The 23,818-nt window shown below is 39.9% G+C and overlaps 1 protein-coding gene and 1 long non-coding RNA gene across 3 annotated transcripts in view; one reads left to right on the top strand and one right to left on the bottom strand.

Moving 5' to 3' along the window:
* Positions 1-23,818, top strand: part of TMEM236 (transmembrane protein 236) — a 35,731-nt gene that overhangs the window by 2,356 nt on the left and 9,557 nt on the right. Inside the window, exons 2-4 of one of the 2 annotated variants that reach the window (XM_070500988.1) lie at positions 9,656-9,728; positions 11,247-11,327; positions 13,376-13,517. In XM_070500988.1, the coding sequence (XP_070357089.1) occupies positions 9,656-9,728; positions 11,247-11,327; positions 13,376-13,517 (296 nt within the window). The remainder of the gene's footprint in view (positions 1-9,655; positions 9,729-11,246; positions 11,328-13,375; positions 13,518-23,818) is intronic. The other variant, XM_014846033.3, reaches the window with a different exon arrangement.
* Positions 5,007-23,404, bottom strand: LOC139042491 (uncharacterized). The gene is made up of 3 exons (XR_011499249.1): positions 22,909-23,404; positions 7,489-7,564; positions 5,007-7,213 (listed from the first exon to the last, which is right to left on the bottom strand). It is a non-coding gene; the product is annotated as an uncharacterized lncRNA (long non-coding RNA).

Genomic DNA, 23,818 nt, shown 5'->3' with positions numbered 1-23,818 from the left:
AAGAGGAGAAATCATTACTGAGCGCTATTCTGAGAACTTTACACATTCTGTACCATTAAATTTCAACTTTACAACAATCCAGTGAGGTGGGTGCTAATGTTCTCGTTTTATAGATGAAGAAATGGAAACTGAAAGACACGATTCACTTTGTCAATCTTACGAGCTGTGATAAAGCTTGTAAAAAAAAAAAACTGGTGGAGCTGGAATTTGTGAGGCCAGATTTGTCTGATTCTGTGCTATTTCCTCTCTCTTGTGCAATTTTTCTTTTATTCTTTCTGACTTTGAATGCCAAGTGTTTCAAGAAAAATGCAACTCTTTTAGTGTCAGATATATAGTTGATGAGTTTATTTGAGAACCTCCCTGTAGGTCCACAATGGCGTCATGAGTCCTATGGGGGTGGTCTCCAGGAGAAAGTGAGTCACCCAGGTAGTAAAGGGTGTGCCCTGGCAACACAGTTGAGAGCTACAGACCTGAGTTCACGTCCCAGCTTCGACACTGACTGTGAGACCTTGTGTGAGTTCTTTAAATTGCTTGAATTTTAGTTTTCCCCTAAGCAAAACAGGGACGACCTAGTTTCTTCACTGGAGTGTTGTCTTGAGAACCCGCTTGAGATTATGTGCGTTAAGTTCCCAGCATAGTGCCTGGCACATAGTGAGGCCTCGATGAGTTACGACCTCAGGCTGAATTTAGTATTTCCATTTAAAACATGGTCTTGTTTAATTCTCAGAATGACTCTCAGAACGAGTGGAAGAGATGATAAAACTGAAGAAAATTAGATGCTGTAAGTGATACTCTTTGAGTTTGAAGAATCTCATTTGTCTCTTATTCTTTGAGAAGAATGGAGGCCAACAGAGTGATGTCATGAATGTCTTCCGTTTTGCATACACACAGTGCTTTTGTTTCATTTTCTCACTTGGCCTGCACACCAGTGTCGTGGAGTTGACCATGTGGCTATAATTCCCATCTTATAAGGGAGGAGACCATGTCAGGGAGCTTAAGACATACACATTAAATCAACAGTGAAGTCTGAACTTTAATCCAGTGCTCTTTCCTTCACTCTTGTTAAACACTTCCTCTTTCCTTTAGAATGATCGTTCCTTTTTAGGAATGTCGGTCATAATTCATAATAGACTGGGGAGGTGGCTTGAGGAATGAAGAAAAGCTATTTATATACACACCAAATTGTATATCCCAGTAAATAAGAGAAATCCTTTCCTGGGATATCAGTGAATGTGTGAAATCCTTGAGCGACAAGGCTGGCCTGAAACCGGAGCAGATCTCCATGGAGAGGGGACCCTGGGGCAGGGTAATTCTGGAGGACTTGTGGGGGTTCCCAGACTGCCATGGACCCAGGCATGTTCCAGGAATTCTCTCAGGTCCTTCAGAGGACAATCACTTTAGACCATGACATGTCAGGAATCCTGGGCGGTGGCACGTTTGAAGGACGCCAGTATTTTGCACTACATCACCCCTTGCTTAAATCCTTGACATAGTCAACAAGACTTTGCTGTTGATTAGTTTAAGGGAGTGGTTAGTGATAGCGATTGTAGTCATAGTTGTAGGAAAATAAGAGCACATGTTTTTTGAACAGTTACTACCCACCCAAGCATAGTTGTACACACATTGCTGTGTTAGTTTAGTTAATTCTCTAACCTTTAAATATCAGAACACCTATAGTGCCTATTTGACGAGTGAGGAAATTGAGGCATAGAGGTTAAAGGTCCACACAGCCAGTGAGCAATGGAGCCAACACGGACCCCAAGGTATGTGTCTCCAGATCCTGGTTTCTTGCACACCTCACTGTGCCCCAGCAGCACACATGACCAGTAACATCTGGGCACCACTGTGCAGATTGGCTAACCAAGAGGAAAGAGAGCTCGCTCTTTTCTGAGCCTCTGAGAAGGTCATTGGCAAGTTACCATGAACTAAACACTGATGCCTAACAGTTACTTGTATCCAGAACACTCCTGCTTCTCTCAGTGGGTCTGTCATCTTCTTAAACACTCAGTAGCAATAATTTTGTCATCCTTCACTGCAGACTTTCTCTTCTGTACCCCTCCATACCAGTAAATCAGCAAGAGTGTACTTCCTTTTGCTTTTCTTTCCCATCATATGCCATAAGTCACCAGATTCCATTAATTCTTCCTTTGTCATCTTTTTTTGCATCAGCTCCTTGTTCTCCACGACTGTTTTCCTCACTCATTTCCAGGGCCACCATACACTTGAGTTTCTGGCATGATTCCCCAAATTTTCATATATTCAAATCCAGCATCAGACCATTTGTCCTGGTTGTTTGTGTTCAAGGAAACATGAAGAACATTTTATTAACTAACACTTGGGGCTCTGAACACCTTCACCAACTGGTGTCTTGCCCTTTGCTTCTTCTGTCCCCCTCATTCCCTCCCAGTCCTCATTGACAGAGTAATAAGCTTATTGAAAAAAGTTTTCTGCATGCCATTTCCATCTCCTAAAAATCTACTCCTCCCTTTACTTGTAGGATTCAGTGGTGACGGTACCACAGAATCCTAAAGCTGGACGGCACCTTAGAGGTCATCTACTACACTATTTCTCACAATATGGATAGATAGTCTGCCTCTGATATTAAGGGAAATTCACTGCTTTTTGTTTCGTTAATTATTAGTCTTCCTTATTTCCTTATATCGAAATAAAAGCTGCCACTGTTTAACTTCTTCCCCATCTTCTTTGTAGACTCACCTCCCCAGTCCTCCCTTATATGCCAGTGAATTTGGCCATGGCCAGGAGCTCTACCCAATGCCTCCAATTTCCTCTTTTTATTGCTTTTCAAGCATTCTCTTTGTTCTCATAATATAAAATGTCACTAGTGTGATGACATCTCCCAAAATTGTGTCTCCAAGCGAGACTTCTCTGAGATCACTGTATCTACATGAAAGCTTTTCATATGTTTGAAGAGATCCATGTCACTCTGTCATCTCACCCACGTCCCATCCCAGTCTGCTAAGTTTTCTCTTCTCCAGTGTCCAGGTTTCATCAGTCGTTCTTGTCCTGTGCTTTGTGTACCTTTTACTCTTTTGGACTTCTCCTTGAGATGCTGCCTGGCCCATTAATGTCTAGATGTGATCTCATTGGTACCCTGATTTCCCAGTGATGCAGCTATTGACTTCAGCTATTGATGTGATGCTATTGTCTTCAATTGCAACTTATGTCACTTGTTTCACAACTGAGGGTGCAATTGAGTAAAACTCCTGGAAAAGACTTGCTTTCAGTGCAGGGCTTCCTCCTCTTGCGCTTAGGCAACTCCTGTGAGCTTGTAAGTGCCTTAAAGTCAGACTGTGTCTTATGTGCCTTTCTAGCCTCAGAACAGAGTATAGTACACACATTTAACAACAGTTTAGATGAATGGGTGGATGGAGGAATACTTGAACAATTTTTTTAAACCTGAATTCAGTAATTTGCTCTTATCCCTATTAAATATCATTATATTGGTTTTAGTCAGATTTCTAATCAGTTGTAATCTTCTGAATCCTGATTGTGTCATTCAAAGTGCTAGCTGTCCCACTTGATTTTGTGTCATCTGCAAATAAGGTAAGCATATCTTTCCTGTCTCCCCTGGAGGTACTAGTAAATGTGTTAGATGGTGCAGTTTTACTAGAAATCCTCCAGGTTAACAGCGCTCCACTAGTTCACTCCCAGGGTTTGTTAGAATAGCTATGACTTTACCTATTTGAATTCCCTTCCAGTTCCCATTTCTCATTCACTTGGTCACTCTTTTAATAAACATTTATTGAGTAGCTGTTGACTGCGTGGCAGACCTATCCACATGTGGACGTCAGTTATACTAGTTACCACATCTTAGGACTCATTAAAGACCGTCCACTCTATGACTGCTATTTACTTTTCCAAATTTCCTCCGTACACAGATGCTTCATTCTAACCAGCGTTATTCACAGGCTACTGTAGGAGAATATCTGCCTACATTAGGCTTTGTCTCCTTTGCCAGGGAGCTGTGGAGACTGCACAGTTATACATGAAAAAATTAGAAAGTAATATAAAACAGTATACACTAAATCAGTAAATAGTATGTGACCCACCACAAGTCCTTTGTTAGCCCAGAGAAGAGAGTCATCAAAGCTTAGTACTGACAGTAGGGAAGGTGCCCTTTTTGATTCATCCTCGCTACCCCCCATCTCACCCCATCAGCCCACCACAAAGGCCTGTACTCAGCAGTTGTTCAATACATGGGGTTTGTGGACTCAGGTCTATCAGGAGAGTCCTGTGCTTGGAGTAGTCAGAGAAAGTCTCCCAAGGAAAGATGGAGTTAAGCCAAGCGTGGAAGGATGAGCGTGGGAAGACATTCCAGAGGGGGTGATGAGTACGAGCAATGAGCTGAGGTTAGGAATAAGCACGGCTTCTTCAAGGAGCAGGAGCAGACCAACTTCCTGAGAAAGGAGAGAGTAGAGAGAAATCGGGCGGGCAGTATTGCAGAATGGATAGGATCTTGAGTTTTGGAGTCAGAAAGACCTGGATTAAAACTCACCTTTCTCCTTCTAGCTGTGGGATCTTGGGCAAATTAATTCAACCTTCATTGTGAGTTTCTTCATCTGTAAAATAGGGATGATACCCACCTCAGAGGGTCGTTGTGCGGTTTGTGTAACATCTGTGAAATGCCTTCCTACAGTGCTTAGCGTGTGGTGGGAGCTCACGAGGGTTAGCGTAGAGTAGGGGTGTTATTGTAACATGTTGGAGAGTTAAGGCCAGGTTATGGGGAGCCTTGAAAGACTGGCAGGTTCTTCAAATTTCCTCTCTTTATAGGGCGCCAGTCGTGTTGGATCAGGGCCCACCCTAATGACCTCAATTTAACTTATTACCTCTGGAAAGACCTTATTTCCAAATACAGCCACATTTGAGGTACTGGGGGTTTGGACTTCAACATGTCTCTTGGGAGATGTAATTCAACTCTAACAGTCTGCCCTCTGGCCCTCAAAATTCACATTCTTCCTACGTGAAAAATAGAGTCACTGCATCCCAACATCTCCAAAAGTTTTAATCATTCCAGCATCAACTCTAAGCTCAAAATATCATCTAAACATCGTTAACTCAAAGTCCCCAAACTCATCACTAAACCATCCAATTCAGTTATGGGTGAGAGTTGGGGTACAATTCATTTTGGAGCAAAATTTCTCTCTATCTGTAAACCTGTGAAACCAGGCAACAAGTTATTTGCTTCCAACATAGAATGGTGGGGCTGTCACAGGATAGACACTCCCATTCCAAAAGGGAGAAATTGGAAGGATGAAAGGTCATGAGTTCCAAGAAAGTCTGAAACCCATCAGGGCAAATTTCATTAAATTTTAAGGCTTCAGAATAATCCTCTGTGTCTGGATACTGTGTCCTCTGGGCTCAGCAGAATGAGAGCTCCACCCTCTTGGCGATTGGCAGCAGCCTTGCCCTCTGGATCTGAAGAGGAAACCTCTGGGCCTGCGGTAGCAGTGGCAGCCTCCCTGGCCTCTGTAGCACTGTCAAAGTCATTCTTCCCTTTTCTAGAAGGATAATACGTATTTGCAGCAAAGAGTTCTATCAGCCTGTTTCCTGCCTATTGTATCCCAGAAGTCTGGCAGCCTTCCCTCATTTTGTCCCATCTCTGTTCCCCTTCACTGCAAGCTGTCAGTGTTTCTGCTGAGATGGTTGATTGGATTCGCAAGCCACACCCTTAGGGTTCTTTCTAGAACATGCTCTCTCATTTTTTTGCAATGGAGATTGGCTGAGAATTTTCCAAATCTTCAAGTTCTGGCTCCTTCTTGCTTAACAGTCCCTTCTTCAATTTGTCTCTCTCCTCTTACATTTTAATTTAATCAGCAAGGAGAAATGAGGCAGTGCCTTCAATACTTTCCTTAGAAATCTCCTCAGCTAAATATCTGAGTTCATCACTTACAAGTTCTCCTTTCTACCCAGCAGGACACGATTCAAACAAGTTCTCTGCCACTTTATAGAAAGGATCACCTTTCCTCCAGTTTCGTTTATGTCTGAAACCTCATCAGAAGCACCTTTCCCATTCATATTTCTAGCAACATTCTGTTCACGACAATATATGTATTCTCTAGGGTGAGAGAGGCTTTCTCTTCTGCTCTTCCTTTTCTTTCTGAGCTCTCACCAGAAACTCCTTTAATGTCCATATTTCCACTGACAATCTAGGCAATCTAACCTTTTCCATCGTGTGTCTTCAGACTCTATCCATTACCCAATTCCAGAACCACTTCCACATTTTTAGGTATTTGTTACAACAGTACCCCCACTTCCCCGTTGCAAATTCTGTATTAGTTTCCTAGAACTGTTACAATAAAGTCCTTCTAACTGAGTGGCTTAAGCAACAGAAATTTATTGTCTCATAATTCTGGAGGCTAGAAGTCCAAGGGCAAGGTCATGGTGGAGTTGGTTCCTTCTGAGGGATGTGAGGGAGAATCTGTTCCAGGTCTCCTTGCTAGCTTTTGGCAGTTTGCTGGCGCTCTTTGGCATTCCTTGTCTTGTAGATGCATTACCTGGACCTCTGCCTTCATCTTCACATGGCATCTTCCTGTGTCTTTCACATAATCTTCCTTCTATACAAATCTGCCTCAAATTACCCCTTTCTGTGAGGACACCAGTCTTATTGGATCAGAGCCCACCCTAATGACCTCATTTTAACTTATTACCTCAGTAAAGACCATATTTCTAAATAAGGTTACTTTCTCAGGCACCGGGGGTTGGGACTCCAACATATCTTTTTGGGGGGACACAATTCAACCCACGACACTCATTAATTACAAGCATATGTTAGCAATAAGTCAAGATTTTCAAATGCAGGTTATCATTTCTGGTTAAATAAAATGCAGGCTTAGATTAGTGTTCATTTATTAACTATTCTATCCCTTCATTTAGTATTTATTGAATTCCTACTGTGTGCCAGACATTCTCTAGTGTTATGGGGTTCTTGAACTTGAATGGATGAGAAACAAGTTACATCTCTATTTTCACTAACCTCTAACTGAGCTAACATTTCTTCCCATTATGAATGTTGGTAACAAACCACACTAGTATAAGCAGGACCGGTAAATTTATTACATAGATTTTTCATATTGCATATCACAGATCTTTTTATGTCACATTGTAATTGTTGCAGATACTTCAGAATATGGTTTATAATCTTCAATACTTTGAAATTATGAATGATTACAGTTTCCACTAGATCTTGAATACTCTAAAGGAAATAAGAAGGCAATGTATTCTTAGATAGGCATATATATTTCTATATCACAATTTTAAAAGAATTAGCTGTATTTCAACATAATTGCTTTGGTTTTTTTGAGTCTAAGTATTTTATGCATTTAAAAATTCTATTCTGAGAAGTGTCTATAGGATTTACCAGATCCCCAGAATGTTTATTGCACAAAAAAGGGTCAGAAACATTGTTCTGAATGCTGGAGATTAAACAGGGAACAACTCCAATAAGGTCCCTGCTTCCATGGAACTTACCTTGGGGATGGGCAAAGAGGGATGCGACAAACAGCAAGTAAAGAAATCAGCAGCAGAATTTCAGGTAGTCATTGGACTGCAAAAAAAAAAAAAAAAAAAGAATATATATGTACATGTGTATTTGGATGACAACCGGAGCCAGACATGGAAGATCCAGGAGTAGAGAGCCCCTGGCAAAAGCAATAGCCAGTGTACGACTTAAAGGTGGGGCAAGCTTGGTGTGATCATGAAATAACCAGAAGGCCAGTATGGCTGGAGTTAAGTGGATGGTGGGGGGGAGGAAGGTCATTCTAAGTTAGGACAGTAGGAGAAATGAAAAAAACCACATCATGTAGAGCACATAGGCTAGGGTAATAGCTTTCAATTAGTCAACCATTAGAGCGTTTTACAAATCCCTAAAATACACAAATACATGTATTTTGTGGTAAAATACAAATAACACGAAATTGACCATCTTAACTGTTTTGAAGCGTCCAGATCCCTGGCATTAAGTACATTCACATCAGTGTGCGTCCAGCACCACCCTCCTTCCACAGAACCCTTTTCATCTTGCAAGACTTAAACTCTGTACCCATTAAACAATAACCCCCTGTTCCCCATTCCTCCCAGCATTGAGGATTTTTGAGCAGGGTGTGACCAGATGTGTTTTACATTTAAAAAATATGATGGTTTGTTCATGGGAGAAAATGCTGCTAGGCAAGAATAGAAACACTAAGAGGAAACCGGTCAGGAACAACCTCAGACGAGAGACGATAGTGGATGAACCATGGTGTTAGCAGGGGAAGGATTCGAAATGTATTTTGGCAGTAAATCAGGCAGGATTGATGATGATTGGAACAGGTATGGAGAAGGATGTGGGTTCTTTTTCAGGGATGTTAAGTCTGAATTGTGTGCTAGATATCCAAGTGGAGATGTCAAATAGACAGCTGGGTGTACAAGTCTAGAGCTCAAGATAGAGGCCATTATATATATATAACATATATATATACTATATATAATGATATATTTGGAAGTCATGGGCAAGTGGGTGGTATTTAAAGACATGGGATTGGCCGAGATAATCAAGGGAGATACTATACTATAGATGACGAAGAGGTGCAAGGGCACTCTACTGTCATCTTTTCGAGGTCAAGGTGAGAAGAGGATTCTGGACGCTCTAGCCATCTTACAGAGCCAACTGCTGTAGGTACCTGGATCTGGGCTCAGAAAAGGAGGCAGAGCTACCCATTCTAAATCCCATGATACCTCTGGTTTTAGCAGGTCATAGAGGGTCTGGCTGTGAGAGTAGCTATCCCACCCCCTATCTTATGTCTGTACCTGTACCTAGAACATCTAAGAAGGGGCCGGGATGCAGGGAGGCATGGCAGGACCACGGAGAAATTCTATTTGAGAGACTCCAACACTCTTTGTACTTAGACACAAACTATCCCATAAATGTAATTCATATAATATGTATTCAATTAAGGAGAGGAGGTAAATATTTCATTACTGAAAACCTTTGAGTATATTTTGTCTTCCCATTAAATTGATGATGCTGAACATACATTTTAATTCTCTCTGTCGTAAGGTAGAATATTATATACACATTATGTCTCAATAACTATGTGATTAATTGATCATGCAAGGTTTAAGAAGTAGCCCCAAACCAAATTTTAAAAAATTACCTGATTTTTATGTACATATGATTTTTTTCCTTCAAGTCAAAAATATCCAAATGTTTTCACTTTGTCATCCTAAAGTACCTATTAATATATCACTTCTAAATGTATTTTTTGAAAAATTCATTTTATAACATGGGGCATAATAGAACTTGAGAAAGTCCCGCTGTTCTTCCACTTGGTCCTCAGATCCCAACCTGTTTGGCAGGATTCTGATGAATGAGTCGTGAAAATGTTGAATGTCTTGCACTGTGCACTGTGATGCTTTTAGTTATCTATGGTTTGTTAACTATTTGGAAATCTCTCCTCCTTTTGTTCCAGAAAAGGACTCTGGGTTTTGCGCGTGTTGCCCTTTGCCATACTCGAACATTTGGGAAATGGAAATAGGGAAGCAGTAGCTTCTTAGAAAAACTATAGATGAATGGAAGAGGAACTGCAAAATTAGCAAAATAACAGGAACTGTTGATCTGGTACATTATTGCTTTTGCTTATTTTTTCTCCTTTGCTAGGAGACCTGTTACAATGATGTGTGTAGTACTCACAACGCTTCCCAGCTTCAGCTTTTCTATAGCAGTAACTGAGGTATGGAATTTTAATTTCGTCTGCAAGATTTTGAGATTTTAAAATTTCCTCTGTTATTGGGGTTTGATAGAGCAGTATGCCAAACAAATATCTTAAAGTTTATTTTGTCCGGTCTTCTTCCGTGTTGCAGTATATATATTTAAAGTACTAAATCGTTATTCCCTCTGTGATTGTGGAGGAAAGTCCAGCAGCCGATTTTAAAAAAATTGCTTATATGTTTGTATGTGAGAGACGAGAATGTTATTTCAAAATAATAAAAAAGCAAGGAATTTGAATGTAGATCCACATTTGTTTCTTCTATCCTGATGTTATTCATGAGTGTCCTTAGTTCTAAATGGAATAGAACAATATCCTAGGGAGCAACCATTCCACTTTAAGACCTTTGATAACATATCCTTTGACAAATAATTTGCACATGGTATTTATTTGAAAATAACTTTGAATTTATGTTTCAAGTAACTGTAGCTTCAAAAGGACTCTGGTGGGTGGACATCCGAAGGACAGGAATAATATAGGCAGAACTTTCAGGCTGTAAAAACTTTATTATCCAAGAAGTTCAAAGAAGAATGCCCTACTAATCTTATTAATTTGCAAGATCCTGTGAAAGATGTAATTTTCACTTCTCCCAAGTGCACAACTTGAGTTACTTTGTGATATTTCTTTTCTGTGTTGAGGAGCTATTCACTAAGATCATGTTATATGCTAGGTACCGTGGATAGGGAGCAGGTACTGGGGATAGAGTGCTCAGGAAATTTAGGGCCTTCAGTAGTTATTTATTGACAGTAGACAGAAAAATAAACAGTCATTTAGAACAAGTATGATAAGTGTTGTGAGAGAGGTGAGTGTGAGATAATATAAGATATCACTAGAAATTACCTAATTGTCAGGGGCCGCCTTGGTGGCGTAGTGGTTAAGTTCATGCACTCCACTTTGGCAACCAAGGGTTCGTGGGTTTGGATCCCAGGCACGGCCCTACACCCTGCTTATCAAGCCATGCTGTGACAGTATCCAACATACAAAATAGAGGAAGATTGGCATGGGTGTTAGCTCAGGGCCAATCTTCCTCGCCAAAGAAAAAAAAGAAAGAAACGACGTAATTGTTAGAATACATCCTAGATGCTACATTAGGACAATATATGAAGACATAGCATAAGCTCAGAAGGCCACACATGTGTGCTTTGTATCAAGCGGCAGTACATGAATATTTTCATCTAGATGTATCATTTTCTCTTCCCTCTCCACAAATACCTTATAAAGTTCTTGGAGGTTCCCAAGAGCCTTAAAAATTCAGTTTACAACCTTTAAGGAAGACTACTCATAAAATATTGGTGTATCTGTAGTTTGATCGCCCTTTTTGGTTCTTTTCCATTATGTCTCACCCTCTGTTGCATATTTTTAAAATTTAATTTAGTTTAATTTTTTGCTGAAGTATAACACAGAAACAGAGAAGTACACAAAACATAAAATATACAATATGAATGGAAGACCACTGAGCAAATCCCTATGTTAACACTTCAGGTCAAAGAACAGAACTTTGCCAGCTCCCTAAAAGCCGTCCTCATACTCTGTGCAATGACTGCCTTTCCTTCCTTCCCAAAGGTAACTTCTCCCTTGTCTTCTAGGACCACAGATTGGTTCATCTGTTTTTGAACCTTTTGTAAAGGGAAATGAAATGATATATAATATGTCTCTACCTGTCTGTCTAGTTTGTGTCTGACTTCTTTTATTCAAAAGTGTGGTTCATTCATGTTTTTTGTGACAACTGCATTCCCTTCATTTTCATTCTGGTAGGGTATTTCATTTTATGAATATATCACAATTTATTTATCAGCTCTCCCTTTGATGGCCATTTCAGTTGTTTCCAATTTTTACTATTACAAGTAATGCTGCTGAATCCTTGAATATATCTCTTGGGGCACACGTGCAAGCATCTTAGTTGGTTAAATATGCAGGAGTGGAATTTACGGGTCATAACATATTCAGATGTTCACTTTTAATAGAAAATGCCAGTTTTCCAAAGAGAATAGACTCATTTAGACTTCCACTAGCAGAGAATGAACATTCCTGCTGCTTCACATCCTAACCAGCGCTTGCATTGTACGTCTTTTTATTTTAGCCATCTTGGTGTGTATAGTCTTGAATTTCACTGTAGCTTTAAATTACATTTTTCTAATAATTGAGATGGAGCATTTTTTCATCTTGCTCATTTTTGTAAATTGTGTTGCTTTTTTTTGGAAAAATTGATTTGGGAAGACATTTATATATTCAAATTTCAAGCCCTTTGTAAATTATATGCATTACAGACATCTTCTCTCTGTGATTTAATACTCTGGTTTCTTCTCATGAAGAGAAGTTCTTAATTTAAAAATAGTCCAATTTATCAATTTCTGTCCTTTATGGATAGTTCTTTTGGTAACTTGCTTGAGAAGATGTTATATATTGTGAACCTGACCTCAAAGTCTTGAAGATATTCTCCTATATTATGATTTGCAGCCGATATTGTTTTACCCTTCTCTTTTAGATTCACAGTCCATCTGGAACTAATTTTTGTGTATGTTGTGCAGGAAGGAGTCAAGTTTTATTTATTTTTTTCCCCAAATAAGATCCAATGGACTGAGCACCATTTATTAAAAAGTCTGTTTTCCCACATTTCTCTGCAGTGCTGCCCTTGTTATAAATCAGGTGTGTATATGTGTGGTCTCTTTCTGAGTTCTGTTCTATCCTATTGTCTACTTTTCTGTTCCTGTGCTGACACCACACTATGATAATTCTTGTAGTCTTATAATAGCTTTTTACATGTGGAAGAGTAAATCTTCATATTTTTTTGTTTTTCTTCTGTAATGTCTTGACCTTTATATTTCTATATACATTTTAGAATCAGCTTGTCATTTTCCACAAAAACTTGGAATTCTGATTGAGGTTTAATTGAAAGATATCTTTTTTAAAATCTCATTTTCTTTTTGTTGTTCATATGTAGAAATAACGTATTGAATTTTATCCACATGCAATCATATTGTCTATGAATAATGATATTTTGTTTCTCTTTCTTCTAATACATGTACTGTTTTTTTCTTGCCTTATTACACTGGCTAGGATCTCTAGTACAATGTTGAATAGAAATGGTCATGGTGGCACCTTTGTCTTGTTCCTGATCTCAGAAGGAAATTCTCAACGTATCACCATTTACACGATGCTTTCCATAGATTTCTTTGTAGATACCTTAATTAGATGAAGGAAGTACTCCAAAGCTTAGCTGGCTTTACCCAGGCTCTCCCTTCTTCAAAGATCCTAAACTCCAATATTTGTCCCCCTACCTCTTTGAGCTGGGACTCTCAGAGGTTCTGCTTAGCAGCGGGGTTGGAAGGAATTCCCCATCCCATCATTCCAGGAGCCTACTGTTATATTTTACATGCATTTACCAAGCTCTATTTCAAATGAAAGCTCTTACATTCGTATGAATCTTTATTACTTCTTTAGAAATAGTTCAAAACCTTGTGGGGATGAACACCTGAGAGACTGAAAACCAAGCTTCTAGTCTTTTAGCAAATGTATTGATAATTAATTTAGTGCCACTTTCAGACTATTAAAAGAATTTTGAACAAGAAACCACAAAAATGTAATGCTTCTGAATGGCTTTCTGAAAACAGGTTCAAAAGAGTATTAATGGTTCCGCTGATGTTTTACCTGATACATTACCTGACCTGGCAGTCTCTCTGGTTGTGACTTCCTTGATCGTGGTTGATATTATTGAAAAACTCAGGATATATCCTCTTAGAGGCAAGCAAAAGAGTAAGTATTCTTTTAAATATAAATATTTTTTAAAGTTTGACATATTTTTCACCTTTCTGCCACCGTGTTGTCTGTTGATATGTTTAACGATACCTTTTCTTAGAGCTAACATTAGAGATAGAAGGTCACAAATGAAGATATCTAAATATAGTTATTTTTTAAACCTACTTTGATAGCTAGACAGTTGTTCTTATTTCTTATTTGCATTTTGATAGCACTGATAAATGAATGAAGTTACCAAATATTTAATACCAAAAACTTTAATGTTTACTAAATGTTTAATTAGCAAGAAAATTATCTAAGTAATTTATTCTAGATTTGTAGTTTTGGCCTCTTAAAACCTTAAGTTTAGATAAATAAATAAATAGTTTAGTTTGGATACCTTTGCTACAGGAATTAATATGACTACTGCAGTTATGTCCTCGTGAATGATGCGTTTTTAATTGTGAGTTGTCAAGAAGCTAAAGATCACACTGATAAACCAAGGTATGCCACATTCCTTCAAAGGCATCAGTCAAAACTAAATATAGGTTTGCCTTAAAAAAAAGTATTTTGTTAATTGAATATTTTATGTGGTCAGTCATCAATTTCCTCAAATTTAATTTTGTGTGGGAGTATCCGTGTTTAATTTGCAACATTTGCATGCTATCATTATTGTATGTATTACTAAGATTTTTCATATGAAATGAGTAGGTTTTGTCTAGTTACTTCCTAACGGAGGGGATGGCATATATTGAGTGTGTCGTAGGAGAGGGCCTTGTAGTCACAGAGATGACTACTATCGGCAGGAAGGAAAACACCAGAGGACCATTTATGGACCATCAGCCACCACCCTTCCAGTTACCCTTGCTCCTCAAATCGAAAAGCAAAATTGAGTTGGCAGCCACCAGTTAATCTGAGATTGTGAGCTTCATGTTTGCACTCTGTCCTTGGGTGGGAGAGGAGCTGTTCTTCTTAGTATAACACAGGTGACAAGGTAGAGATGACGGCAGCCAGCGGCCATCTGTTGAGGAAAAGGCACTCCCCTGTTAGTAACCTCTGCAGTCTAGAGCCAAGTGTGTTTGTCTTAAACTGAGGAGCCAAACCAGTTGCTACTTCTCTAGACACCTTAATGACACAAAGCTATTTAGAAATTGGCCTTCCTTTAATGAATCTGTATTTTCCATGTTCACGTGAACTTTCTGTCCAAGTTTTTAGTGAAAGCTCCCTCTTTAAAAAAATGCACACATATATTTTTGGGAATAAGTTATTGGCATCTTATGTTTTTAAAAGATGAGTTGGATTTTTAAAGAGGAATTTTCCCTGTATCCAGAAGTGATAATGACATTGAGAATCAAAATGAAACAACCCCAAAGAAGAAGTGAGTCTCGGGGGAAGAATCTAGAACATCTCGTACAACTGCTGCTTCTTAGTTGAAGACCCTCTTTCTTGAGTTCTTCTCTGCCCAAACTTAGGAGGGTTAATGTCTGGTTTAATAACTCCACTGTTTAATAAAGTCACTCTTTAGAAAACTGGCATTCACTCAAAATGCCTTTGTAAGTATTAATTATACGTGCAGTTAATTTTACGCAAACTTTGAACTCAAATAGTCTCCTATACTCATTTCAACATTTATACTAATGAAATAAATTATGGGAATTTTAAATCCATGCGGTATTCTCATTTATCCTCTGGAACCTAACACATAAAGCAAGTATGCATGGTTTCACTGCATGAGGTATGGCAGAATCAAAGAGCTCAGGTAGGGGTGGATGATGAACAAGATATTAGAATAATTTGATTCCATTTCAACAATGTTGGGAAAGAGAATATATTCTGTTCTGTGCTCTATCCAGATAGTTTGAAATGCATATACATCTGTCTGTTTGCAGCAGTTTTGACCTTAAACTAGATGAAACTAAGGAAATCCACAGTGCTTGGATTTATGAATACTCTTGCACTGTCCTGCCATCCTAATGCCAAGCTACCAAAGTTTGATCTTTATGCAGCTTTTCCTTTTCTAAATTTTTAGATAAAAGTTATTCTGTATATGACATATGCTTATGCCTAAAACAATCTTCACCAGACCAAGGAATCTTTTCTGCTAACTTCCTATTAACAGTTGAAATACCTTCTTATCAAGTGATTACCCTGCCAGAACATCTAAGTGCATCGTTTCACTTGGGAATATTTTCTGGTACATAGATCTCTGAGGCATGGCAGTCTCACAGGTATACGTGGTGCCCAATAACGTCAAGCCCTCATCATGAGAGCATAATATAAGGGTACAATATTCTTATTATCGTAGCATTCTTATTATTGTAAGAGCCTGCGTGTGCCCAGCTCTTTCTAGTGTGTGGGTACAGATGAGCAAACATTAACATTTTCTTCTGAATTTTGCTAGCTCAGTCCCAACCTATTAATGACTTGACCTCCATCTTTCTTCCTCTCCCATATTGTTCTCTCTCCCATTTTTTTTGTGTTTTTTTTATTACCATCCCTGTGTCTCTGGTATAAATCCCACTTGATCATGGCATATAATCTTTTTGATGTATTGCTGTATTCGGTTTGCCAAAATTTTGTTGAGGATTTTTGCATCTATGTTCATCAGTGATATTAAGTCTGTAGTTTTCCTTCTTTGTGCTGTCCTTGTCAGGTTTGGGGATCAGGGTGATGTTGGCTTCATAGAATGTATTAGGGAGTGCTCCATCTTCCTCTATTTTCTGGAATAGTTTGAGAAGGATAGGTATTAAATCTTCTTTGAATGTGTGGTAGAATTCTCCAGAGAAGCCGTCTGGTCCTGGACTCTTATTTTTGGGGAGGTTTTTGATTACTGTTTCTATTTCTTTGCTTGTGATTGGTCTATTCAGATTCTCTATTTCTTCCTGATTCAGTTTGGGGAGGCTGTATGAGTCTAGGAATTTATCCATTTCTTCTAGGTTGTTCAATTTGTTGGCATATAGTTTTTCATAGTATTCTCTTATAATCCTTTGTATTTTGGTACCTGTTGTGATTTCTCCTCTCTTGTTTCTAATTTTATTTATTTGAGACTTCTCTCTTTTTTTTTTAGTGAGTCTGGCTAAGGGTTTGTCGGTTTTGTTAATTTTTTCAAAGAACCAACTCTTTGTTTCATTGATCCTTTCTACTGTCTTTTTTGTTTCAATATCATTTATTTCTGCTCTAATTTTTATTATTTCCCTCCTTCTACTGACTTTGGGCTTTGTTTGTTCTTCTTTTTCTAATTCCGTTAGATGTCGTTTGAGGTTGTTTATGTAAGATTTTTCTTGCTTATTGAGGTGAGCCTGTATTGCAATGAATTTCCCTCTTAGGACTGCCTTTGCTGTGTCCCAGATAAGTTAATATGGTGTGTTTTCATTTTCATTTGTCTCCAGATAATATTTGATTTCTTCTTTAATTTCTTCAATAATCCATTGGTTGTTCAGTAGCATGTTGTTTTGTCTCCACATTTTTGCCCCTTTCCCAGCTTTATTCTTGTAGTTGATTTCTAGTTTCATAGCATTATGATCAGAAAAGATGCTTGATATTATTTCAACCCTCTTGAACTTATTGATGCTTGCTTTGTTTCCCAAGATATGGTCTATCCTTGAGAATGTTCCATGCATGCTTGAGAAGAATGTGTAACCTGCTGTTTTTGGATGAAGTGTCCTATATATATCTATTAGGTCCATCTGATCTAATTTTTCACTTAATTCTATAATTTCCTTGTTGATTTTCTGTCTGGATGATCTGTCCATTGGTGTTAATGGGGTGTTGAGGTCCCCTACTATTATTGTATTGCTGTTGATGTCTCCTTTTAGTTTTGTTAATAGTTTCTTTACGAATTTTGGGCATCCTGTGTTAGGTGCCTATATATTTATAAGTGTTATGTCATCTTGGTGGAGCATCCCTTTTATCATTATATACTGCCCCTCTTTGTTTTTCTTTATCTGTTTTGCTTTGAAGTCTACTTTGTCTGATATAAGTATGGCAACACCTGCTTTCTTTTGTTCATTATTAGCTTGGAGTATTGTCTTCCATCCCTTCACTCTGAGTCTGTGTTTGTCTTTGGGGCTGAGCTGTGTTTCCTGGAGGCAGCATATTGTTGGATCTTGTTCTTTGATCCATCCTGCCACTCTGTGCCTTTTGATTGGAGAGTTCAATCCATTTACATTTAGAGTGATTATTGAAACGTGGGGGCCTACTGTTGCCATTTTATGGCTTGTTTTCCGGTTCTTTTGCATTTCCTTTGTTTCTCGTCACATGATTTTTGGATTCCTAATTCAAGTAGGTAAATTTCTGTATTGGCTTTCTTCTTATTTGTAATTTGTTTCTTTATTTCTTGGTATTTGTTTAGTGGTTACCAGGTGGTTTGTATAACACATTTCGTAGATGAGATACTCCTCTTTCCAATAGCCTCTTATTTCCTTAAATTAAAACATTCCATCGCTTTTCTCTTCCCCTTCTAAGTTGTTATTGTCAGATTTTTTTTCTCTTCTTCTTTTTTGTGTTGTGAGTTTGTGGTTAAAATGACTAGGTTTTATTTATTCTTGGTGTTTCCGTTCCATTTATCTTTAATGTTTTATTTAACTTTTGCTAACCTGTCCTGATGGAGAGCTGTTACTTTGTGTTATTGTCCTTCTGCTTATCTCCTTTGTTCTGGATTTTGTAACCCCTTTCCTTTTTTTGATTTTTCAGGAATGAGGTTCTTCCTGAGCATTTCTTGAAGAGGAGGTTTTGTGGCGATGAATTCCCTTAACTTTTGTTTATCTGGGAAAGTTTTACTTTCTCCATCATATTTGAAGGATATTTTTGCTGGGTAGAGTATTCTTGGCTGCAGGTTTTTGTCCTTCAGAGTTTTGAATATTTCATTCCAATCTCTTCTAGCCTGTAAGGTCTCTCCTGATAAATCTGCTGATAGCCTTGTGGAGTTTCCTTTGTAAGTTATTTTCTTCTGCCTGGCTGCCCTTAGTATTTTCTCTTTGTCATTGGCTTTTGCTAGTTTCACTACTATATGCCTTAGGATTGGTCTTCTTGCATTAATAAAGTTTGGAGATCTATTGGCTTATGTCACATGAAGTTCCATCTCTCTTCCCAAGTTTGGAAAGTTCTCAGCTATTATTTCTTTGAGCAAGCCTTCTGCCCCCTTCTCCTTCTCTTCTCCCTCTGGTATACCTATAATCCTTATGTTGCATCTCCTAATTGAGTTGTATAATTCTCAGAGAGTTTCTTCATTTCTTTTTAGTCAGTTCTCTCTCCTCCTCTGCAGCATTTCTATATTCCTATCCTCCAAATTGCTAATTCTGTCCTCCATATTATCAACCCTACTGTTCAGAGAGTCCAGATTTTTCTTAATCTCCTCCATTGTGTTCTTCATCTCCAGTATTTCTAATTGGTTCTTCTTTATAGTGTCAAGCTCTTTAGTGACGTAGCTCCTGAACTCATTGAGTTGTCTATCTGAATTCTCTTTTAACTCATTGAGTTTTTTAATAATGGGCATGTTTGGGAATTCCAGATAACTTCAGTTGGATTTCACACCCAGAATGGACAAACCTATTGCCAGAATGGAAGTTGCCTTCTTAAAACCAACTACTGTTTGTTTTTCAAATAGTCAATTTGGAAACCTACAAAGCTGCTTCAAGAGCTACTGTGAAAACTTCCAAGGGTGGGGAAGGTGGAAAGGGGAGGCTGAATTGGAGTCTCTGGATGCCCCAATTCCTACTTCAACCAGATCAACACAATTTTTGTTTGCTTAGGACTTAGTATTTTATATAAGGTTGCATTTGAAAAACTGGTTCTGCTAAATGTCTGAAAATCATTAATCTAGGCCTTTGATTAGAATTGTAGGCTATATCTATTTCCAGGGCAGTGCTGTAACTCAGGTGGCCAATTCTCAACCTCTCCAGCCCCTGACTCCCTAGGAATCATGGCACTGCACCACCTAGAGAGAAAGTGTGCTCAAAGTCTTATGACGGCTGCTGCCCTGGGATGGGATGGGGTGAGATGCGATGGGATGGGATGGGATGGGATAGGATGGGTTGGGATGGGATGGGATGGGATGTGATGGGATGCGATGGGATGCAATGGGATGCAATGGGGTGTGATGGGATGCGATGGGATGCAATGGGATGGGATAGGATGGGATGGGATGGGATGGGATGCGATGGGATGGGATCGGATGTGATGGGATGGGTTGGGATGCGATGGGATGTGATGGGATGCAATGTGATGGGATGCGATGGGATGCGATGGGATGCAATGGGATGGGATACGATGGGATGGGATGGGATGGGATGGGATGAGATGCGATGTGATGTGATGGGATGCGGTGGGATGGGATGCAATGGGATGGGATGGGATGCGATGGGATGGGATGGGATGGGATGCGATGGGATGGGACGGGACGGGATGCGATGGGATGGGATGGGATGTGATGGGATGCGATGGGATGGGATGCGATGGGATGGGATGCGATGGGATGGGATGCGATGGGATGGGATGGGATGTGATGGGATGGGATGGGATGCGATGGGATGGGATGGGATGGGATGGGATGGGATGGGATGCGATGGGATGGGATGCGATGGGATGGGATGGGATGGGATGGGATGGGATGGGATGGGATGGGATTCGATGGGATGGGATGCGACACAATACAATACAATACAATTCAGCTTTGGGTAGAGCAGGCCTATCCACGTAGAGTAAACACAGGTTTGAGGCCCAACACATATAAAAACCAGATAACATTTGTAACATTCCATTTTGAATTGTTTTATTTCTACTGGTCTCTGTTTTTCCAAAATAATACACGTTTATTTCAAGAAGTTATCAAATGGACGGAAGCAAAAAAGAAAATGGAAATCAAGCATAATCCTACACAGTAGAGATTTATAACTGATAGCATCCTGATGGCTGTTCTTCACTAAATAAAACCTATTTTGTAACTTCTTTTTCTTACCAACATATGATGGGTATCATTCTTGTTATTACGTCTTCTTCTCCTGCATCATTTTTATTGGTTGAATAATATCCCATTATGTTAATGAATCATGTTTTATTAACGAACCCTCTGCTGTTGGACCACTAGATTTTTCCCCTAGATTTTAACCACTATAAACACTGCCATTATGACTCTTGTTCAGAAGTGAAAAGAGTTGTGAAGCAAAGGACAAGGATGTGGGTAGAATGAGGAAGGCCATGCATGTTTGAGTTGGGTGGGGAGACAAGCCATGGTTTGAGCACGCACGTGGATGATGCAGGTGGTCCGTGTTTAGGGGAACTCTGCGCTGTGTATAAGAGGCAGAAGCCTCTCAGTGAGGTGACTAGCCAAGCAGAGGCTGGGGACAGAGAGAGTTAACTGCCACTGGATGACAGCCGAATGATATCAGGATGATGACTGCAGAGTGTCCTCAGAAGACCCTGAGCATCTGCACATGCCCAGCCTCCTTGGCAACATTGCTTGCCAGAAGAAAGGGCCTGTTATGGATGGGCTGCACACGCAGGCAAATGCAGAGGTCACAGGGAATGTACAAAGCGGGTGGTGAGATGCTTTGCCTATATGAGGGGTATCTGCATAGTCAGAGACGACTTGCTAGAAGAGAGATCAACAGGCTATTTGAGTGGAAAACATCAGAGCTCTGCAGAGGAGGTCATTTCCACTGCATATCAGTGAGAGGTGCCAGGTATGATGTTGGCAGCATCAGGTTTTCAAATAAATCTGCTCTCAGTGGCCCTAGTCCAGTTCCTTCTGTGCAGTCTCTTTAATACCCAGGGACTTGGGCCAAGTGCTGCAGGGTCCCCAGCAGCATAGAGGATTATTTCTTTAGATTAAATGCCTGGATGTGCCATTTCTGCTCAAAGTGTATGCAGGGTTTTAAGGCCTGGCCTCTGTAATATTTTTAAAGTTCTACAAGCCGTTCTGATGCCCACTCGGATTGAGAGCCTCTGATTACAGGAAGTATTAGGAACTGAGACCAATAGCAAGTTAGAGGCTTGAGAGACCACGTCCTAATTCCCAAAGGAACCTGCCTTCCAGATTTCCTTGAGATGGAGCTCATCACCCTTGAGCCAAATAGAGTGGAAACGATGTCACAGAAGGTAAAGGAAAAAAAAAGAGGGACGCTGCTTTCCTCAGAATAAAATGAATGGCATTTCGAGTTCCCCTTTGTTTCTTTTTAAGAAACAGCTTATTATACAAGATGAGGCTGTGTGCGAGCTGGGTTTCCATAATGTGTTTTGCAATGTATTTAGAGAGCACATAAGAGGAACATGACTTTTGGGGCCATGCCAAGGGGGGGTGGGGGAGCATTTCCTTTCATACCCTCCTCTTGGTTTTTAAAAGAAGGAAGTTTCAGGAAAGTATGTCAGTTATAGGATTTTTCCCCCTTCTCAAGAAATGAGTAACCATTTATCAGTGTGTGTAAGAGAGGGGTAGAATTTCTGATTTATACCTTCTAATGAAGTACCAGCTGTCAGGATAGGTCACTGAGGGTTGGGCCAGAAATTATATTGCAGTGATCTTGGTGCCAAAAGACAGGACATCAAGTGCTATCAAATCTCGAGTTAGGGCTCCCTTTCGTTATGACAGCTTTACATGATTTCAACAATTGGGCATTTAATGGTTAATTTTTTTCCAAGGGGGAAAATATTTCTGGACAATTTTAGTATATAAAGAGAGATTCTTGAGAGTTGCAAGATATTTTGAAAATAGATATTTCAGGGAGATTGACAGGAATAAGGGAACATAAAGAATTCAGGATGCGTTACTTTATAATACCAAGCCTTGTTCTCCATATCATTATTAACCAGCAAAAGTTTATGGCCCCAGGTTGAATGTAAAGGTGTAGGTCATTGATTTTCAATAACTAGATTTTCTTTACTTTTTTGAGGGGTGAGGAAGATTGGCCCTGAGCCAGCATCTGTTGCCAATCTTCCTCTTTTTGCTTGAGGAAGATGGTCCCTGAGCTAACAGCTGTGCCAATCTTCCTCTATTCTGTATGTGGGACTCCGCCACAGCATGGCTTGATGAGAGGTGTGTAGGTCGGTGCCTGGGATTGGCCCATGAATCCTGGGCCACCAAAGCTGAGTGTGTGAACTTAAGCACTATGCCACTGGGCCGGCCCCTCAATAACTAGATTTCCTTGTCTAGAATTGAAGAGAGTGAAATAGGTTGTTGATCTGATGGCCTGCATAACGTGCAGCCATTCTTGGTCATTTTTGGTGGTAGTGGGCTCCTCTGTATAGGAACACCATTTTGCCCAGACTCTGCTTCCACATGCTATCAAGACCCCCAGTCCCCCCATTTCTTGGTGGGGGTGGTACCCTATGAACTAGCTCAGAATCACACACCTGCGCTCTTGTCCCCTGCCTGGTGACTCCTGATGCTGCTGTGCCTGCGAAGCCTTTGACATACCTTGAACCACTGCTGCTGCTGTGGGTGCCATCCTGTTGACGTCTGCCCAAGTCCTGCTGGGCTAGGCAAGGGCCACATTGCACTGGTGGCTCTGCTGGGCCCAAAGCCATGTTACGTCTTCTCTTACCGTTGAGCTATGCAGGGCCCCAGCCTGTGCAGGCAAGAGCTCTTAATATCTTGCAGGGCTTGTTAGCAGAGTCAGTCCAATGGACTTGCTTAAAGGGCTCTCTCTAGGCCCCGGGCCAGACGGCCATCTGAGTGGTAGACTCCAGAGTCCTTCTTCCCGTTGAATGGGGGAGGGGGCGGCTGGCAGGGGTGGGTGTTCTTTGGCCTGGTTCTATGCTTTGGCTGACTTGCTTGGTGCAGATTTTCCTCCCAGGATGCCCATCGCTGCCTCATGCTAATAGACTCCAGAACAGGAATTCCTGCCATCTTTTATTCAGCAGATCTTTTTGTAGGATCTGTTCCATTCCAGGCACTCCGCTGGGTGCTGGGGGTGCAATGGTGAGTCAAAACAGGCAGACTGGCCCTTTCATTGAACTCAAGGTCTAGTGGGCAAAATAGCACGTGAATAAACGGCACTAGCAAATGTGTACAATGAAAGCTGAGGTGGGTGCTCTGCAGACAATGAGTCTGGCTCGTTCCTACGTGTCCACTTCTGTCACCCAGCTTGGGTTCATGCTGGCATTTCTAGCCCTGGTCTGTATCCAAGCGCTTATTAGTAGAGGTGTTTTAAACCACTGCAAAGTCTAGAATTATTAATATTTGGAAATAAGATAACTGTATGCTTTGCAACATTTTCCCTTATTATTTATGTTTTATTTAAATATATTCAATATTATTGCATTATATATATATATACTATATAATTATCATATATGTTAATACATATATAATTATTCATTGCAGT

This window comes from Equus asinus, chromosome 29 (genome assembly GCF_041296235.1).
Source record: "Equus asinus isolate D_3611 breed Donkey chromosome 29, EquAss-T2T_v2, whole genome shotgun sequence".
In the NCBI taxonomy this organism is placed as follows: Eukaryota; Metazoa; Chordata; class Mammalia; order Perissodactyla; family Equidae; genus Equus; species Equus asinus.
Note: the sequence above shows the minus strand (reverse complement) of the source record. Positions and strands in the feature narration are given on the sequence as shown.